The 15,643-nt window shown below is 40.3% G+C and overlaps 1 protein-coding gene across 7 annotated transcripts in view; it reads left to right on the top strand.

Moving 5' to 3' along the window:
• Window positions 1-15,643, top strand: part of RARB (retinoic acid receptor beta) — a 527,110-nt gene that overhangs the window by 470,843 nt on the left and 40,624 nt on the right. For 6 of the 7 annotated variants that reach the window (XM_061587698.1, XM_061587700.1, XM_061587704.1 and 3 more), the window contains 2 exons: window positions 6,256-6,416; window positions 13,588-13,764. In XM_061587698.1, the coding sequence (XP_061443682.1) occupies window positions 6,256-6,416; window positions 13,588-13,764 (338 nt within the window). The remainder of the gene's footprint in view (window positions 1-6,255; window positions 6,417-13,587; window positions 13,765-15,643) is intronic. The other variant, XM_061587702.1, reaches the window with a different exon arrangement.

Genomic DNA, 15,643 nt, shown 5'->3' with positions numbered 1-15,643 from the left:
ATTTTTGCACATAATTAAAAAAAACCCTACATGTACACTTTTATGCCTACCAAGATCCTGCTATGATCTTCTGTTGTAGTGCAATCCTATGCATGTTTACTCAGAAGCAAATCCCAATCCTGTACAGAGAAACTACTCTTTATGCTGCTGAAATTCCTGATGTGAGACAAGCAGGAAAAGGAAACTGTGGGCTTAGCTATTGTCAACCAATCTTATCAATCATAAGCCTGACTTCACTTATTGGCTAAAAACCTGAAAGGGCAGGGATTAGAGCAGCATGTACTAACAGATGTTGCACCGGGGGGGGGGGAGCTGACAGTTTGGTTTATAGTTTTTGAACCAGACCACCTAGAAACTTAATTTTTTAAAAACTGAAAACTAAATTCGGAGGTCATGGTGAGTCACCCGGAGAGGACCCCAAAAATGGAAGTCTCCGGGTGAAAACCAGACACCTGGCAACCCTTCTGCAGTAATAGCGGTATGGCTGGCTCATCTATAGTACCTAGTGGATGTTCTGGGAACACCTCATGCTGTGCCACTGTTGAAATTAAGTCAATGTAGACCTAATCATTGTCTGGATGGAAGAGATCCAGTGTGCTGAGGTATTTAAGAGTGTTGGGCTATGACCTGGGAAACCAGGTTTCACATCCCCACTCAGCCATGATGCTCACTGGGTGACCTTGGGCCATTCACTGCCCTTCAGCCTAACCTACCTTTCAAGGTTGTTGTGTGGATAAAATGAATTGACGGAGAAACATCTATGCCACCTTGAGCTCCTTGGAGGAAAGGCAGGTTATAGATGCAATAAATAAACATTGTGAGCCTTGTGTAAGCTGCTCTATTTTTTCTAAAAGATGAAGGGACTATATAATATAATAAATGGCTTGGGCTGAAGATGCCTAAAGGACCATCTTCTCCCATATAAGCCTGCTCACTCATTAAGATCTGTATGTGAGGCTCTTCTTCATACTCCACTAGTGGTGAAGGTGCAACTGGTTGTGATGCAAGAAAGATCCTTCTCTCTGGCCATGCCTAGGCTATGTAATTCTCTGGCAGGGGTGGTCTTTTCAGCCCATTCTCTCAGAATTTTCTGCAGCCTAGTTAAGATGTTTCTGTTCCAGCAGGCATATGATCTGCTAGGTGGAGGGGTTTTCCTCTACTGAACACTTGTTTTATGGCTATTTTATGTGCTGTGACCTATTGATAATCTTGTGTCTTGTTTTTAAAATGGAAATGTAATTTACTTTGGGGGCGCTATGAATGAACATGTGGTTGAAAGACACGTGGTTGTGAATGCTAGCTGATCATAAAAAGGTACGGTTATTTATTATTTATTTATAAAATTTCTTAGCCATTTTGATGTTGAGGGTTAATTTCAGGGAGATGTGGGCACGTTGGGGAACTTGACTGATGTTATTTCTCTGTATTAACAAAACTAATACACCTTAAAAAATGTTTTACTGGTTGGCTTTTTAAATACACTATAAACCACCCTGAGTTTTTTATTTTTATTTTTTTTACAATGGAAGTGTGGTTTATAAGTACACTTAATGAATGATTGAATGAATGATGTATGCTTATTATGAACATAAAACTAAGTATGTGATAACTGTCAGTATGGCCACATTCACACTATATATTTATTCCACTTTAAACAGTCATGACTTCCCCCAAAGAATCCTAGGAAGGGTAGTTTATGAGGGGTGCTGAGAGTTGTTAGGAGAGTCCTATTCTCCTCACAAAGCTACAATTCTCAGAGTGGTTTAATAGTCAGTCCCTCTTCCCAGAGAACTCTGGAAATTATAGTTCTGTGAGGGGAATATGAGTCTCCTAACTCTTAGCACCCTTCACAAACTACTCCCCAGGCCTCTTTGGGGGAAGCCATGACTGTTTAAAGTGGAATAATAGTGGAATAAATGCATGGTGTGAATGTGGCCTATGTCACCTCTAACACTCTGCCCCTCCCTCTATAGAATTCTGACAGTCCATTCAACACACAGTGAAAACAGTGAAATATTGCAGTACTTGAGTCCTAAGTATTTAATGGCTATAACGAATTCTTATACCAACATTACTCCAGACACGCTAAATACAATAGTTAGATTCGTAGTTTGTGTGACTTCATTAAAGCCTATGATCTTGCACTTGGGATTTGTGCAGAGATAACTAGCTAGGGGAAAATATAACTTATATAAAATACAATATACAACATAATCACATATTCTGTATTTGCACAGCACGGCAGTTACAGTCACTTTGGGAACACTAGCTTAGAATTTACTGATTTTTGTATGTTTATTTAATTCCCTGCTCTGTAGAAGAGTCTTACCATTGACTTTTACGTTGTATTAATAATATTGCTGTGTGTTGTATTGCTTTGTTCATCCAGGAGTTCTTTACGTCATACAAAATTGCATGGCGTTGTTTTCAATAAATTGTGCAAGCAGTTGAATTATCACTTCATCTGAGTTTGACTTTCTTACAGTGCAATCTTACTCATTTGTACTCAGAAGTATCCCCCACTGAGTTCAATGGGGCTTATTGCCAAGTGAGTGTTTATAGAATTGTAGCTTTAAGCTTGATTGACATTAAAGGGCAGTGCTCACTCAGGAAAACAAAAGTTGCGTTTTAATGTTAGCACAATTACTTTAAAAATGTATGACTTAAAGAGTCTTTTAGCTGTCAGTATAATATTTCATGCTCCATTTCCTTCAACTCAGGTTTCCCATAATGTTTCAGGGCACAAATCCAGCACACGCCATCTGAAAGGGTCTTCTTTGGAGGGATGTGGAGCGTATGGCAAAGTAAAGCCAGGACTGCAGCCAAGCCTATCACCCAATAGCAGAAAAGGAACAAAAAAAGTAGTTCCCATGTGAATCATCTTGTAGCTTGAAGTTCTTGGCAGCATTTCACAACAGTGCCCTAAATAAGGTGTTTGTGTTCTACAAGCTGTTCAAAGCTATTGAGCTAAGTAGCTGCTGAAGCCTTATGTTTAACAAATGTGTCAATCAGCTCACAGAAATGTGTGCAAATAGAGTTTTATTGCAAGAGGCTTGTTGCTCCTTGCAGCAGAAGAGGAGTTTATATAACAAGTCAGCAGAGCAATCTCATAGTCCTAGCACAACACTTCATCTGCTATGCTTGACCAGGAGCAGAGACAACAGCTATCTGTCCATCATGCACTCTGGAAAGGCACAGGAGCCCTGCTAGAACAATAAAGTGGCAACTCCACAGGCCACTGCTTTTGTTGTGAGCCTAGCTTGTAGCCTGCATCTCTCGAGTCTTGGGTGGGAAATACCCTTTTCTCTGTGCAGGTGGAATGGCTGCCTGTTCCTGAGGGTAGAACATAAGAAGAACCCTGCTGGATCAGATCAAAGACCCATCCAGTCCAGCATCCTGTTCTCTCAGAGGCCAACCAGATGCCTATTAGAAGCCGAAAAGCAGGGCCTGCCACAACAGCACTCTCCACGTTTGTGATTCACACATACTGCCTCCAACAGAACAGAAACAAGTGGATTTGAACCTGGCTGTCCCCAGTGCTATCTCATACTTCATTTTCCACAAAAGCATCTTGCTCCAAGTGATTATTTATTTATTTATTATTTGATTTGTATCCTGCCCTTCCTCCCACCAGGAGCCCACAGAAGATAGTTTAAGCACAACAGCTAAAACAAATAAAAAGTAAATGCCATATACCATTGACATTTCAACAGTTTCAGTTCATTTAAAATTTCCAAAAATATATACCATTGACGTTTAAAACATATTAAATGAACTATACCAGTGAATCAGTTAACAATATCCAGTATATATCTACATTAAGCAATTCATTTCGCAGTTCATCCTAAGAGTCTGAACAATAATACTTTCGTCAAATTAGCAGGAAAACATGCCAACTAAGCATACCGTATCACTGTACACCAATGAGTTGAAAGTCCAGCTCCCATTTTTTTCTGGCCATTGACCTGGCCCAAATGGGGAACCTGTGGCCCTCCAGATGTTGTTGGACTCTAGCTCCCACCGGCCTCAGCCAACATGGCCAGTGGGTAGGGATGATGGCAGCTGGAGTCCAACAACATTTGGAAGGCACTACATTGGCTACCCCTGCAACACACAGCCACAATGTACAACTAAAAACTCCACCTTGTCCTCTCACTGGAATTCCACATCTAGTAACAATAACCACATGGTTCTGGTCCAACACTCCTAGTCAAATACTCTTGCCCCACATGGCTCTTGTCTCTCTGTTGGCAATCCCCTCATTAATGGCACTATACCAGTAAACCACGTTTATAATTTAACTTCCTTAGGGCTGATTAAGATGGCATATTCAACTTTTTGCAAAGCAGTGCTAAATTGACCAAGTGCTGTTTCAATTATACTACATTTTGGGCTCTTTGTGGATAGCTGTTTCTGGACACTGGGCCCATTATGGCACGTATTATATTAACGGTAGGCTTAATCCTCCATCAGTCAGAGTGTATTTATATTGCTATTCCCTTTAGGTCTCACCTGGTTAATTTAGTTTATCCCCCAGGGTGCCTCAACCCATGCATATATTATCCCAACCACAATTTCAGTCCACTTCATGTTGTCTACAGAAGCTCTTGGTGCAATCCCTGTTTGTCTCTGAGGTACTACAACGTTTGACACCATGCGGTGTAATCCTATATAGAAATGGAAATTGCAGCAAAACAGACATGCATATTGACATGCAGTTTCTTCTTATGGTACAAATACCTTGGTTTACAGCATGAAGTGATTCCATGGGCAGTGCCAAAGACGTGTATCATAATATCATGTGTACTGCAGTTCATTGGCTTTAGAAATGGTTGAACAGAGACCCTTGCATTATTATACAGCCACAAGAGTGGCTGTATACTATAGCCAGTATGGATTTTTCACATTCCACAATGTTAAATTTAAAATACCCCCATGCCAATCTGCTGCTTCCCATAAGCTCATTTCAAAACAAATCCTTACAAAACTTATAGTCCTGAACTCAAATGCTTGCTTAACAACCCTCTCAATTTTCATGGTGATACACAAAACAATCGAGAGTTCAAAATGTGAAACAAGAGAAAAGAAATCCAGACCCCTATTGGACTTTTTTCTGTCAGTGTTCTCATAATTTGTTGAAATTAATTAAAAATCAGGCATGTTCACAGAGTACCTGTAATCCTATCCCTGACCTTGTCTGGTTGATTTTTAATTAATTTAAGAAATTTAACATTGAAGTCTATTATAACGGGCATGCGCAGTAAGAACCAACTGCCAGTGTTCTACAAGCCAGACTTGCAGCTGTTTGGCTTGGCTAAACAGGTGGCCATGCCCACACCAGACCTTTATTTCACTTTAGACAGTCATGGCTTCCCCCAAAAGAATCCTGGGAAGTGTAGTTTGTGAAGGGTGCTGAGAGTTGTTAGGAGACTCCTATTCCCCTGGCAGAGCTCCAGTGGCCAGAGTGGTTTAACAACCAGCCCTTCTTCTGGGAATTGTAAGGCAGCTTCTTCTGTCCTTTTCAATTTTATGGCTTCTTAGTGGTGCTTTGACACGTCAGTTCTATTTATTACAGGTGTTATTGAGGTACCTTTCTATGGATTGGGCTAAGCCATTCTAATGTTAACACTAAGGATATAATTGTTCATTTTTGTTTATTTGTGCTCGTAATGGTATCAAGATGGTTATACCTGATCCCACTTTCAATACGGTTTGCCCCTTCAAACATTTTGGGGTGGTCATACTGCTTTTTTTCCAATCAGTGCATATCCTGTAACTTCCTGCTGAAATCGTATAATGTTTTATACCATAAATGTTCCAGAGATTGTTGTGGGGGAGGTTGTTCCACTTTTGCTGCACAATAGCACAAGAGCATACTTCCAGTTGGCAATAATGCAATAACATTGGGGGAGTACTGCAGAACAACTAATAAAGTGAAATGATGTGTGGGTGGTTCAATATAAATCCACCATTAATGCACTGTTATTGCATCAATGACTTGTAGCAGAATACACCCACAAAAACCAACAACAGATGTGCTGTAAGGAAAATTCAGATCTGATACAGAAAGAGTACTCTTACTACTTGCAAAGGGAGAGATTTGTACCTTAACTCCATTAATCTTACAGGCTCAGATTTTGTGAATGGATATTACTTGACTTCCTTTTCCTTCTTTAGCATTTGTTGCTGTAATCAAAAAGTATTAGATTTTGTGTAGTGTAACCTGTTTGAACTGCCTCCTCTCTTGCCCTCTAGCTGTCAGAAACGACAGAAACAAAAAGAAGAAGGAGCCTTTAAAGCAGGAGTGTATGGAGAATTATGAAATGACGGCAGAGTTGGATGATCTCACAGAGAAAATCCGAAAATCTCACCAGGAAACATTCCCTTCGCTCTGCCAGCTGGGCAAATACACAACGGTAAGGCTGTTGTAGAGAATACGTTGGGGAATGTGTAATGAAGACTTACTTGAGAGTTGAATAGGGTGTCAGAATCCCAAAGGTTAGTTGATCTGGTCTTGTAAGTTCAACACCATGCAGTGAAGCGAGAGCTTTTTTATACCCAATCCTTCCTGAGTTTTTACTCAGTATAATCCAGGTTATCTACACATGAGAGCAGGAGTGAGCCAGGTACCAGGAGATGGGCCAAAACTTCAGTTTAATAAAGCAAATTGTAAAGGTTTTGCAATGGATAATAAGAGCACAGTTGGGCATTGTTAAAACAGAGGTTATGTATCCCAGGACCCATCTCCATATTTTATTGTATAACAGAGTATTGTACTACATTGTAGGATATAATGCCCAGTGGCTTCAACTGGAATCTAATGCCCTTCCAACACAGTTCAAGTTGTTTGTTTTCAAAGTCCTAAATAGCTAGACATATACCTAAATCAGGGTAGGTGATGTGATGCCCTCCCAGATCTTGCTGGACTACAGCTCCTCTCACCCCTGATTGTGGTCCACACTGCCTAGGGCTGATGGGAGTCCAGCAACATCTGGAGGGCACTACATTGATTATCCCTGCTATAAATGAATTTAAATACATTGATTTAAATGCATTTCAATATCATTTTATTTATGTGTACATATATTCATAGCAAGAGCTCCCTAAGGTGTTAGCTGCCTGTTTGCTTGTTGAGCAACCATGCAGTGTACATAAATTTATATCCTGCTGTTCATTTCCAAGCAGCTATTATAATAATTCGAAACAATCCGTCAAAACAAGCAATTGCATTAAAACAACAGAATAGCTAATGAATGTTAAAACCAAGTAAAACCAGAGCCAACAAAGTAGCAAATAAATGGCATCTATAATCATTCCAGTGTTATGTCTTGCTTGGTGGTATGGGTTCATTTTCAGTTAATGAGGCCTGGTGATGTTGGCACGGTTCTTGAAGCAGTGCAACCAATCACCTGTTCCCTCAATCCTTGTCCATCTAGTAGAGGTGGCATGACTGGGTGAGTCCAGGGTGTGGTTAATGTGTCATTGCTGTCATAAGGAGGTAGTAGTGTGCCCTCTCCTAAAGAAGCCCATGCTGGACCCATTGGTTTATTTATAATAGTTAGCACCCAGTCACAACATCCCTTTTCTGGCAAAAATGTTGGAGAAGGTGGTGGCACAACTGTAGGGATTCTTGGAAGAGGCTGATTATCTAACCCAATTTCAATCTGGGTTTATGCCCGGTTTTGGAACCAAATTGGCCTTGGTCCTCATTATGTTTGACCTTTATCAAGAGAGGGCCAGGAGGAATGCAACCCTCTCAATCCGTCAGTGACTTTTACCATGGAACAGGGTATCCTTGCATGCCTCCATGGGATGGGTACTGGAGGCACTGTTTTACAGTGATTCCAATCTTACATATGCAGTTGGGTCCAGAGAGTAGCCTTGGGATAAGAGTATCTTGGCTCCCTAGCACTTGTGTTATGGGGTGCCACAGGGCATTACATTATCCCCAATGCTATTTAACATCTACATGGACCCATTGGGACCAGTCATTAGCGGTTTTGGGGCAGGGTGTCACCAGTATGCTGATGACACCGATATATTTCTCCATAACATCCATGTCAGGTGAGGCCATGCAAGTTGTGGACCAACGGATGCCTGGATGCAGCAGTGGACTGGATGAAGGTCATAAATCCTGACAATAGGAAGCACTGTGGATAAGCAGTTTCCATGTCCAGGAGATAGGCCAGTTGTCCATTCTGGACAGGGTTGCACTCCCTCTGAAGGAGCAAGTTCACCTTTGTTCCAGCTTTGTTGCTTGAGGGTCAGTTTACCTCAGTGGCTAGGAGTGCCATGGCTGATGTGTCAACTGCAGCCATTCCTGGATCAGGATAGCTCAGGCATTGGTAACCTCATGGATAGAATATTGCAATGTACTCTGTGTGGGGTTATACCTGCTGCTTGTTTGGAAGCTGCAGCAGGTGCAGAACTCTGCAGTCTTGTCATTGGGCATTAAGTACCAACAACATATAACAACTGTGTTGAGGGAACTGCACTTGCTGCCAATATGCTACCATGCTGTCTTCAAGGTCTTACTATTAGCATACAAAGCCTTAAACAACCTGGGACCAGTCTGCTTAAAATATTGCCTTATTCTTTATACCCGATCTTTGCCATCTGCCATGGAGTCACACCTGAGTGTGCCCAGCAGTGTCTAACTCTCCTCAGTAAGAAATTGTGTATTTAATGTGGTGGCGTTGGGGTTTGGAGAGGCTTTACCTAGTGAAATCAAGTTAGCATCATCTGAAATTAGCTTCAGGTACCAACTTAAGATTTGGTTATTTCAGCAAGCCTTCTTCTGAGAATGATCTGTTTTTATAGGTTTCCTGTCAGATGACCCATTTTTTGCATTCTGTTTTTTATTGTGTTATGCTTTATTTTACTTGTTATGTTATTTTGGTTTTCACTGAGATTCTGCACACCACATAGATTTTTGCAGATTATTATTGTTGTTGTTAATTGGATAGTTCTCTCATTTTAAATTTCTTAGGCATTTGCTAGAGGAAGACAAGGCTAATCAGCAAAGGGAGTTATAAACAGGCTGTTCAAAATAAAAGCATGAACCAACCTTACCATTTCATTACTTATTTCAATCAAAATGGCTTACCAGATAAAGAAAACAACAAAGGATTTATGGTATTAGAAAGTGGCTACAAACGATTGATTTGAATGAGATTAAGCATGCCTAACTCTGTTTTGGAATGTGACCTGCGACTAGCCTTTGTGAGGATGACATACTTTACAACTCCATCTTTATTTGGCAAAGGAGTCTGCACTGACTGTTTTGGCCCTTGTCAAGTGAAGAGTGTGTTGTTACTAAGAAGGAGGCACATAAGTCTGGCCTGCACAGGTTGTGACCTACCAAACTGAATCCAGCCCACCAGCCTACTTGGTGCTTGACAACTCCTGTTTTGTAGTCCCAGGCAGGCAGGAAAAATGGATGGTTTCCTGAGCCCTGAAAGGCTCCATTATATGACTGGAGGGCTGCAGTCAGTTTAGTGTAAGTGAGGTGAGCCTTTGGCCCTCCAGATGTTGCTGAACTACAATTCCCATAAACCCTGGCTGTTAGCCATGCTTCCTGGGGCTGATGGGAACTGTAGTTCAGCAACATCTGGAGGGCCAAAGGTTCCTCACTCCTGGTTTAGTGGGTCACAGCATGTGCAGGCTTTTCCCAACCAAACCAGAACAGGAGCCATGTTCAGTTGGTTAAGTAGACTTCAAGGGCAAATGTTTTCCCCCCAACTGAATCAATATCTCCACAAATGTCTTATTCAGTATTTTTACTCAGAGATGCCTCAGATTGCCACAACCCCCTCCCAAAGGGATCAATTTAGATGAAAAATAAGAATAAATAACAAATTTAAATGGCTTTATAATTGGATCTTACAGCATGGTTGGGCTTTTCTGCTACTAAAAATGTCATTGGAGGGACCTTCCAGTATTATTCCACCATATGTGCTCCATGGCAGCATTATGGAAATGTGGTCCTTAAGCTGCTTGCATGAATACTCTTGGGGGAGGGGGGAAGCACTTGGAAATTGTGCCATTGTAAGACATTCAGGAGAACTTCACCAGTTTGATACTTCTCAGAACCCATGGAGAGCAAATCCAGGACCTTCCACTTCTAACCTTCCTTTTTATATTAATTCCATATTTTATTTTTGGCCTGTACATCAATGCTGACTCAATTTTCTTTTTCCATATTGAGGGAAATGGCTACAAGTGTGCTTGTTTTCCAAGTGATAGTTTTAACAGCTCTGATTAACAAATAAAATGTTGAAATGCTTTCTGTTGCAGCATTTGTAAGGTGAAGCATAACCATTTTCAGTCCCTGAAATTTGATGTAGCAAACTTGCAATAAGCAAGTTAACTTTGAACTTTATTGTCGACCTCTTCTCTTCAGTTTGCAGAATATCCAAATGAGATTTGCATGTTGTTAAGGCTGCTGGGCATCAGCTCAAAATCAGCTGTATCAAACTTCCCTAGCTCAGGAAAGATGGGTAGAAGAGCATGATAAAGTAAGCTTATAAGATCCTGGTCAAGTTTTTGTTCACGCTAACTGATTTCATGCAACGTATTCTTTCCAGATTGATACCCTATTATAAAATTGGTTCCTGCTCTAGGTTCTGTTTTGTGTGGCCCTGTGCACTGCCATTTTTCCAATAGAACTGGGTAAACTGCCTATTAAATGTAATTACAACCTGAATGACTGCACATCTTGATCTTATTCTCCACCCCCGCCTACAGTATTTCACCAAGGTCCTTGAGGATTATCTAAAATAAATCTTAAGGATGCATATTCACTGATAGAAGAAGGAAATGTTTCAATGAGCAAAGCAGCGATTGTTAACTCCTTTACATTGCAATATATCCTAAGGCAAGTCTCAACATTGAAAATCATCTCAACACATGTGTGGGAAAAGTTCCCTTTGGATTCTGCCTTCTAAAGGAAATGTTTGCAGGAACATTTCCTTTTGCCTTCTGTTACTATACTGCCCAAGCAAAAGTCACACGCACTTCCTATGCATGTCATAGAGTACCTTGTGTCTGTCAGCAAATGAGTACAGATGTGGCTGCTGAGAAGATTGATGTGTGGCCCTCTCTCTGTTTATCAAACTGCTCCCTTTTGTTGCATTACCTGGAATTTACCTGTACTGTTCAGCAGAACTTTGACTTTCTACGCCTCATTTCAAGTTATCTCATTCATTCGGCTGCTACCAATTTTTATCCTTCAGATACTTGCTGGTCCTTGTCTGGGAATGCCCAGATTAACTGTCTTCCAGTTCTGTTATAAATAGTTTGGGTACAACAGCAAGTCTTGTAACATTCCTAGTCTTTCTATAGCCCTATTTAACAAGGGCTTTAATTGGGGATGGGGAGAAGGTGTCTACGTGAGAACCTCTCCTCCAGCATGCCCACTCCTCCCTTAATCTTCCTGGAAGGTCTGAAAGGAGCTCATAAGCACCCTTGGCTAAACTTGATTACAAGCCTCCTTGGCTAAACTTGATTACAAGCCTCCTTGCCAGGGATGGGTGTATTGGTCAATTTCAGTTTCTCATATTTACTATCTTACACTCAGTTCTTCACATTTCCACATCAGTTTGTGATTTTTTTTAAAAAAAAAGATCCAATGAAAATTCATAAGAAGTTCAGTGCAAATTTCTGCTACCATACATATTTTTGTATGGAATATTGCCTAATATATACATTTTGCAACACATTTTCCCTGATATTCATATTTCCCACAAATAACATGCACTTTTGTATTTACTAATATGTGCACTTTACTTTGGTATATGCATTTGTGTACACATTACTTGGCTGGAAAATTGCAGAGCAAAATTCAGAGAGGTATGAATTTGGAAGGATGGCTGTGTTTCTGCTCCGGTATTGTTTTGGAAAGTACAAATTAGATGGGCTCACCTTTAAATGCGAACTGACTCAAATTTCTTCCCATCCCTACTCCTTGCAGTCGGGAGCCCTTGAAAAGCCAGGGTTCCCAACTGCAGGAAGACTGTTAAGCAGAACATGCTTACAAGCCCCCTTCAGACCCTCCTGCTCATCACAGGAAGGTCAGAGTGGAGCAGGCACGTCAGACGGGTGCATGCATGTCCATTCCTGCTCCCACAGTTTCTTCTGAATGCTTCAATAGGGCCAATCAGATGACTGGCCTGTTCTGGCCAGCCTAATGCTGGGTTCTCTCATTGCCTACCCATCTGCAAAAAAGGGCTTTTTTGCAGAACTTCCTCTTTACCCCTCTTCCTTAGCAGCATTGCACGCAAAAGTTTCATTTCTGTAATAATTCATTTTCCTGTTCCAAACCAATCTCATTTTCTTGTAAGTCTACAGTGCGTAGGGCAGGCAATAAAAAAAACCACAAAAAAGATTTCTCCCAGTTGCAGGAGTGTTTTTAGGAGGTATTTGACCCTACATTTCATAGGTTCAGGCAGCTTGAAATGTCCAGGTGCATTAGAAACCTATTCTTTATATGAGGCTGGAAGAGCCATTTTTTGGTATTTTAAAGCTAGACTGGATCAAATTTGCTATACGGAATAGTGTTGCATGGTGTGGCATTAAAGTAAACATGACATATAGTTTCTTGACGGGCAGATGTTTCACAACTGTTGAACTTTGTATGCAGAGATAACGAGATCACCCACCAATATCCATAGTTTTATAATTGTGTAAAAGATGGCTCATAGCATTTTTCAAAACATATGGCTCATCTGTTCATAACATTGATTTTGACAGAGTTCTAAAACCTTTGCTGAGCATAGAGAAGATAAATTATTTTGAACTAATTTGCAAAAACAACATGTGAAAAATTTCAATATTGACTGCAGTTGCATGTCATGGTAAGCTATGGTTTATCATGAATGTGCAGATTGCTTCTGGTTTGTTCCTCCCTGCTAGTGATCAGGACCAGCAAACCTTGGCTTAGCATTATATCAATTCCAAAGATTGTTGTTTGTTTTGCTCCAAACAAAGAACAATCTGAAGCCAATGTTTGTTTTTGGCTTACCAATTCTGTTAGTTTGATACCCGGTTCAGACTAACACTGAGCCAAAGTTTGTTATTTCCACTGGCTAGCAGGGAATTGCAAAGCAGGAGTGATCTGTATTTTCACAGGAAACCATTAACCATGGCTTACCATAACACACAAAAACAGCCATTGTGTTGAAACAATGTTCCATGAGACATTGTCCTTTTTCTAGACATGGAAACTAATATTCCAGTTCCATGTGTTAATTCTTGGTTTACAACTGTAAAGAAGATGATTCTCAATCTACTGTAGATACTGTATAAATGAAAGATGGCGATGGCATTTGGAAATGCTGACTTTTATTTTACCCTGTAATTTTGTTTAACTAATTTTATCATAAGCAACAGAGTAGCTTGCAAAGAATTTCCAGAGGTTTAGACCAAGTTGAGAACAAAAGTATTCCCAGCAGCAAATTTCACTGAAATGTAAATTATTAATAGAAATTGTTTCTAGAAAGACTTCTCCACCATTTATTCTTTTATGTGGATTCAGCTGCATTCTGCCAGAGAAACTGGTTGATTTATGATTCATTCTATTCTTTTTAGAACTCAAGTGCAGACCATAGAGTTCGACTGGATCTTGGGCTTTGGGACAAATTCAGTGAGCTTGCTACAAAGTGCATTATTAAAATAGTGGAATTTGCAAAACGGTTGCCTGGTTTTACAAGTTTGACCATTGCAGACCAGATTACACTTCTTAAAGCTGCGTGCTTGGACATCTTGGTATGTATCTTTTCCTATTGTAGGGCTTGTTTTCATTTTGTTCACATTTACTCCTGGTAAAAAAATGGGGCAAAATTTGCTTGCAAGAATTACCTTCTGCATCACCATTTAGTTCAAAGGAACTTATACTGTAAGATGCCTGTGTAGATTTTACTGAAATGACAAAGCTGAGCGGCAACAGTGCTGCTTTCCAAATTCTGCAATCCTTCACTTTATTACAGCCCAACTATAGTGAGAAAGTTGGAAGATTGAAAGCTGAATTTTCCATGGTGTAGAGAGGAAGGATGGCCTGCAACATCAACAGCAGCCTTAACCTAGATGATTCCTACTAAGCCATACTTGCAGGATGACTCTAAGAAGTGTACATGTTTGGGCAATGGACCCTATAAACCCCAACGCTGAATGGGGCTCAGGAGGATTTTCATTCATCAGGGAATGGTCCTATATAATGGTCCTTGCCTCCTAAGAACTAAATTATGTCAATATCTGCCCAATTTTCATGCTTGAAGCAGGTCACAGAATTTTGCTTTTGTGATTGGAATTTGCATTAACTTGATAGAGAATTGGGAAATATTTTCTTTAAGTACAGGAAGATAGATACAAAGCCTTTGATAATAAATATGGCTTTGTTATCCTCAGAGTGCTATGAGGAATAGTTCACATGAAGGGTGATCTGCAAATGACTATTCCTTTAAGATAAAAGAAAAATAATAATGTTTGCTTTCCTGACTAATTAATTTTTGGAATTTATATACCGGCCATTAATCTATTACTTAAAAAACAAAGAAATAAATTAAAACAATGAAATTAATAAAACAATCCACATAAAACCAACACAAGTAGCATAAAATAATTCAAAAACATTAAAATCCAGCTAAAAATAATTTGTACCAAGGACTAAAATACACTGAAACATAATTCTAAAAGGTATGGAAAAATAAAAAGTCATCATGTGACACCAAAAGAATCTTAATGTCAACACTAGGCAAGCCTCTCTGGATGACATTCCATATCAAGGGGCCACCTCTAAAAAGACCTTTTCCCTAGTGGTCACTTGCCTCACCTCTTTAGGCAGGGGAACCTGGAGAAGGGCCTCTGATGAAGGTCTTAATGTCTGGGTAGGTCCTTCAGGTAACCTGTCTCCAAGCTGTTTAGACTATCAAGGTTAATGACAGTACTTTGAATTGGGTCTGGAAGCAGATTAGAACAGAGGTTCCCAACTGTGGGCTGCAAGCTACCAGTGATCTACAAGCTTCATTCAGATGGTCCACAGCTGATACAATTAAAAATCATACACTGTCTAGCACAGCACATTACAATTGCTACAACAGGCAGGAAAGTCATTAAATGGTCTGCCTAGACCCTTGGAAATTTTCAAGCGGTCCATGGGGAAAAAATAGGTTGGGAATCAATGGATTAGAAGCCAGCAGAGATCACAATGCACTGGCACGATATGTTCATATCTTCCCATCTGGGGTTTATGGACCTCTTTCAAGGGCAGGCCTCCATATAACGCATTATAGTAATCCATCCAGGAGCTTCTAGGGCATGGATAAGTGTCACAAGGTTATCTTTGTCCAGCTAGGATTATAGCTGGTGTATCAGTGGATGCTGATTTTTAAAAAAGGGAACACTCTGTTTACGTCAACTGACAATGCTGGATTTAGGAGACTAAGAATATGTTCTTTCAGGAGGAGTCCAACTCTGCAAAGGAGTGGGCTTATTAATTATGAACTTCACATCATCGGCTGTTTCCTCTGTGTCCTTGAAGCCCCTTGTTGGGTGGCTCAGTCCTCTACTGTACTTATTGTGTTTGGCTCAGCCTACAGTTTGTTCAGGAAAATTCCCCATTAAAGTAATTAATTGTGGACTTCCATAA

This window comes from Rhineura floridana, chromosome 10 (genome assembly GCF_030035675.1).
Source record: "Rhineura floridana isolate rRhiFlo1 chromosome 10, rRhiFlo1.hap2, whole genome shotgun sequence".
In the NCBI taxonomy this organism is placed as follows: Eukaryota; Metazoa; Chordata; class Lepidosauria; order Squamata; family Rhineuridae; genus Rhineura; species Rhineura floridana.
The sequence above is the reverse complement of the archived record's forward strand: the minus strand, read 5'-3'. Positions and strand labels throughout refer to the sequence as shown.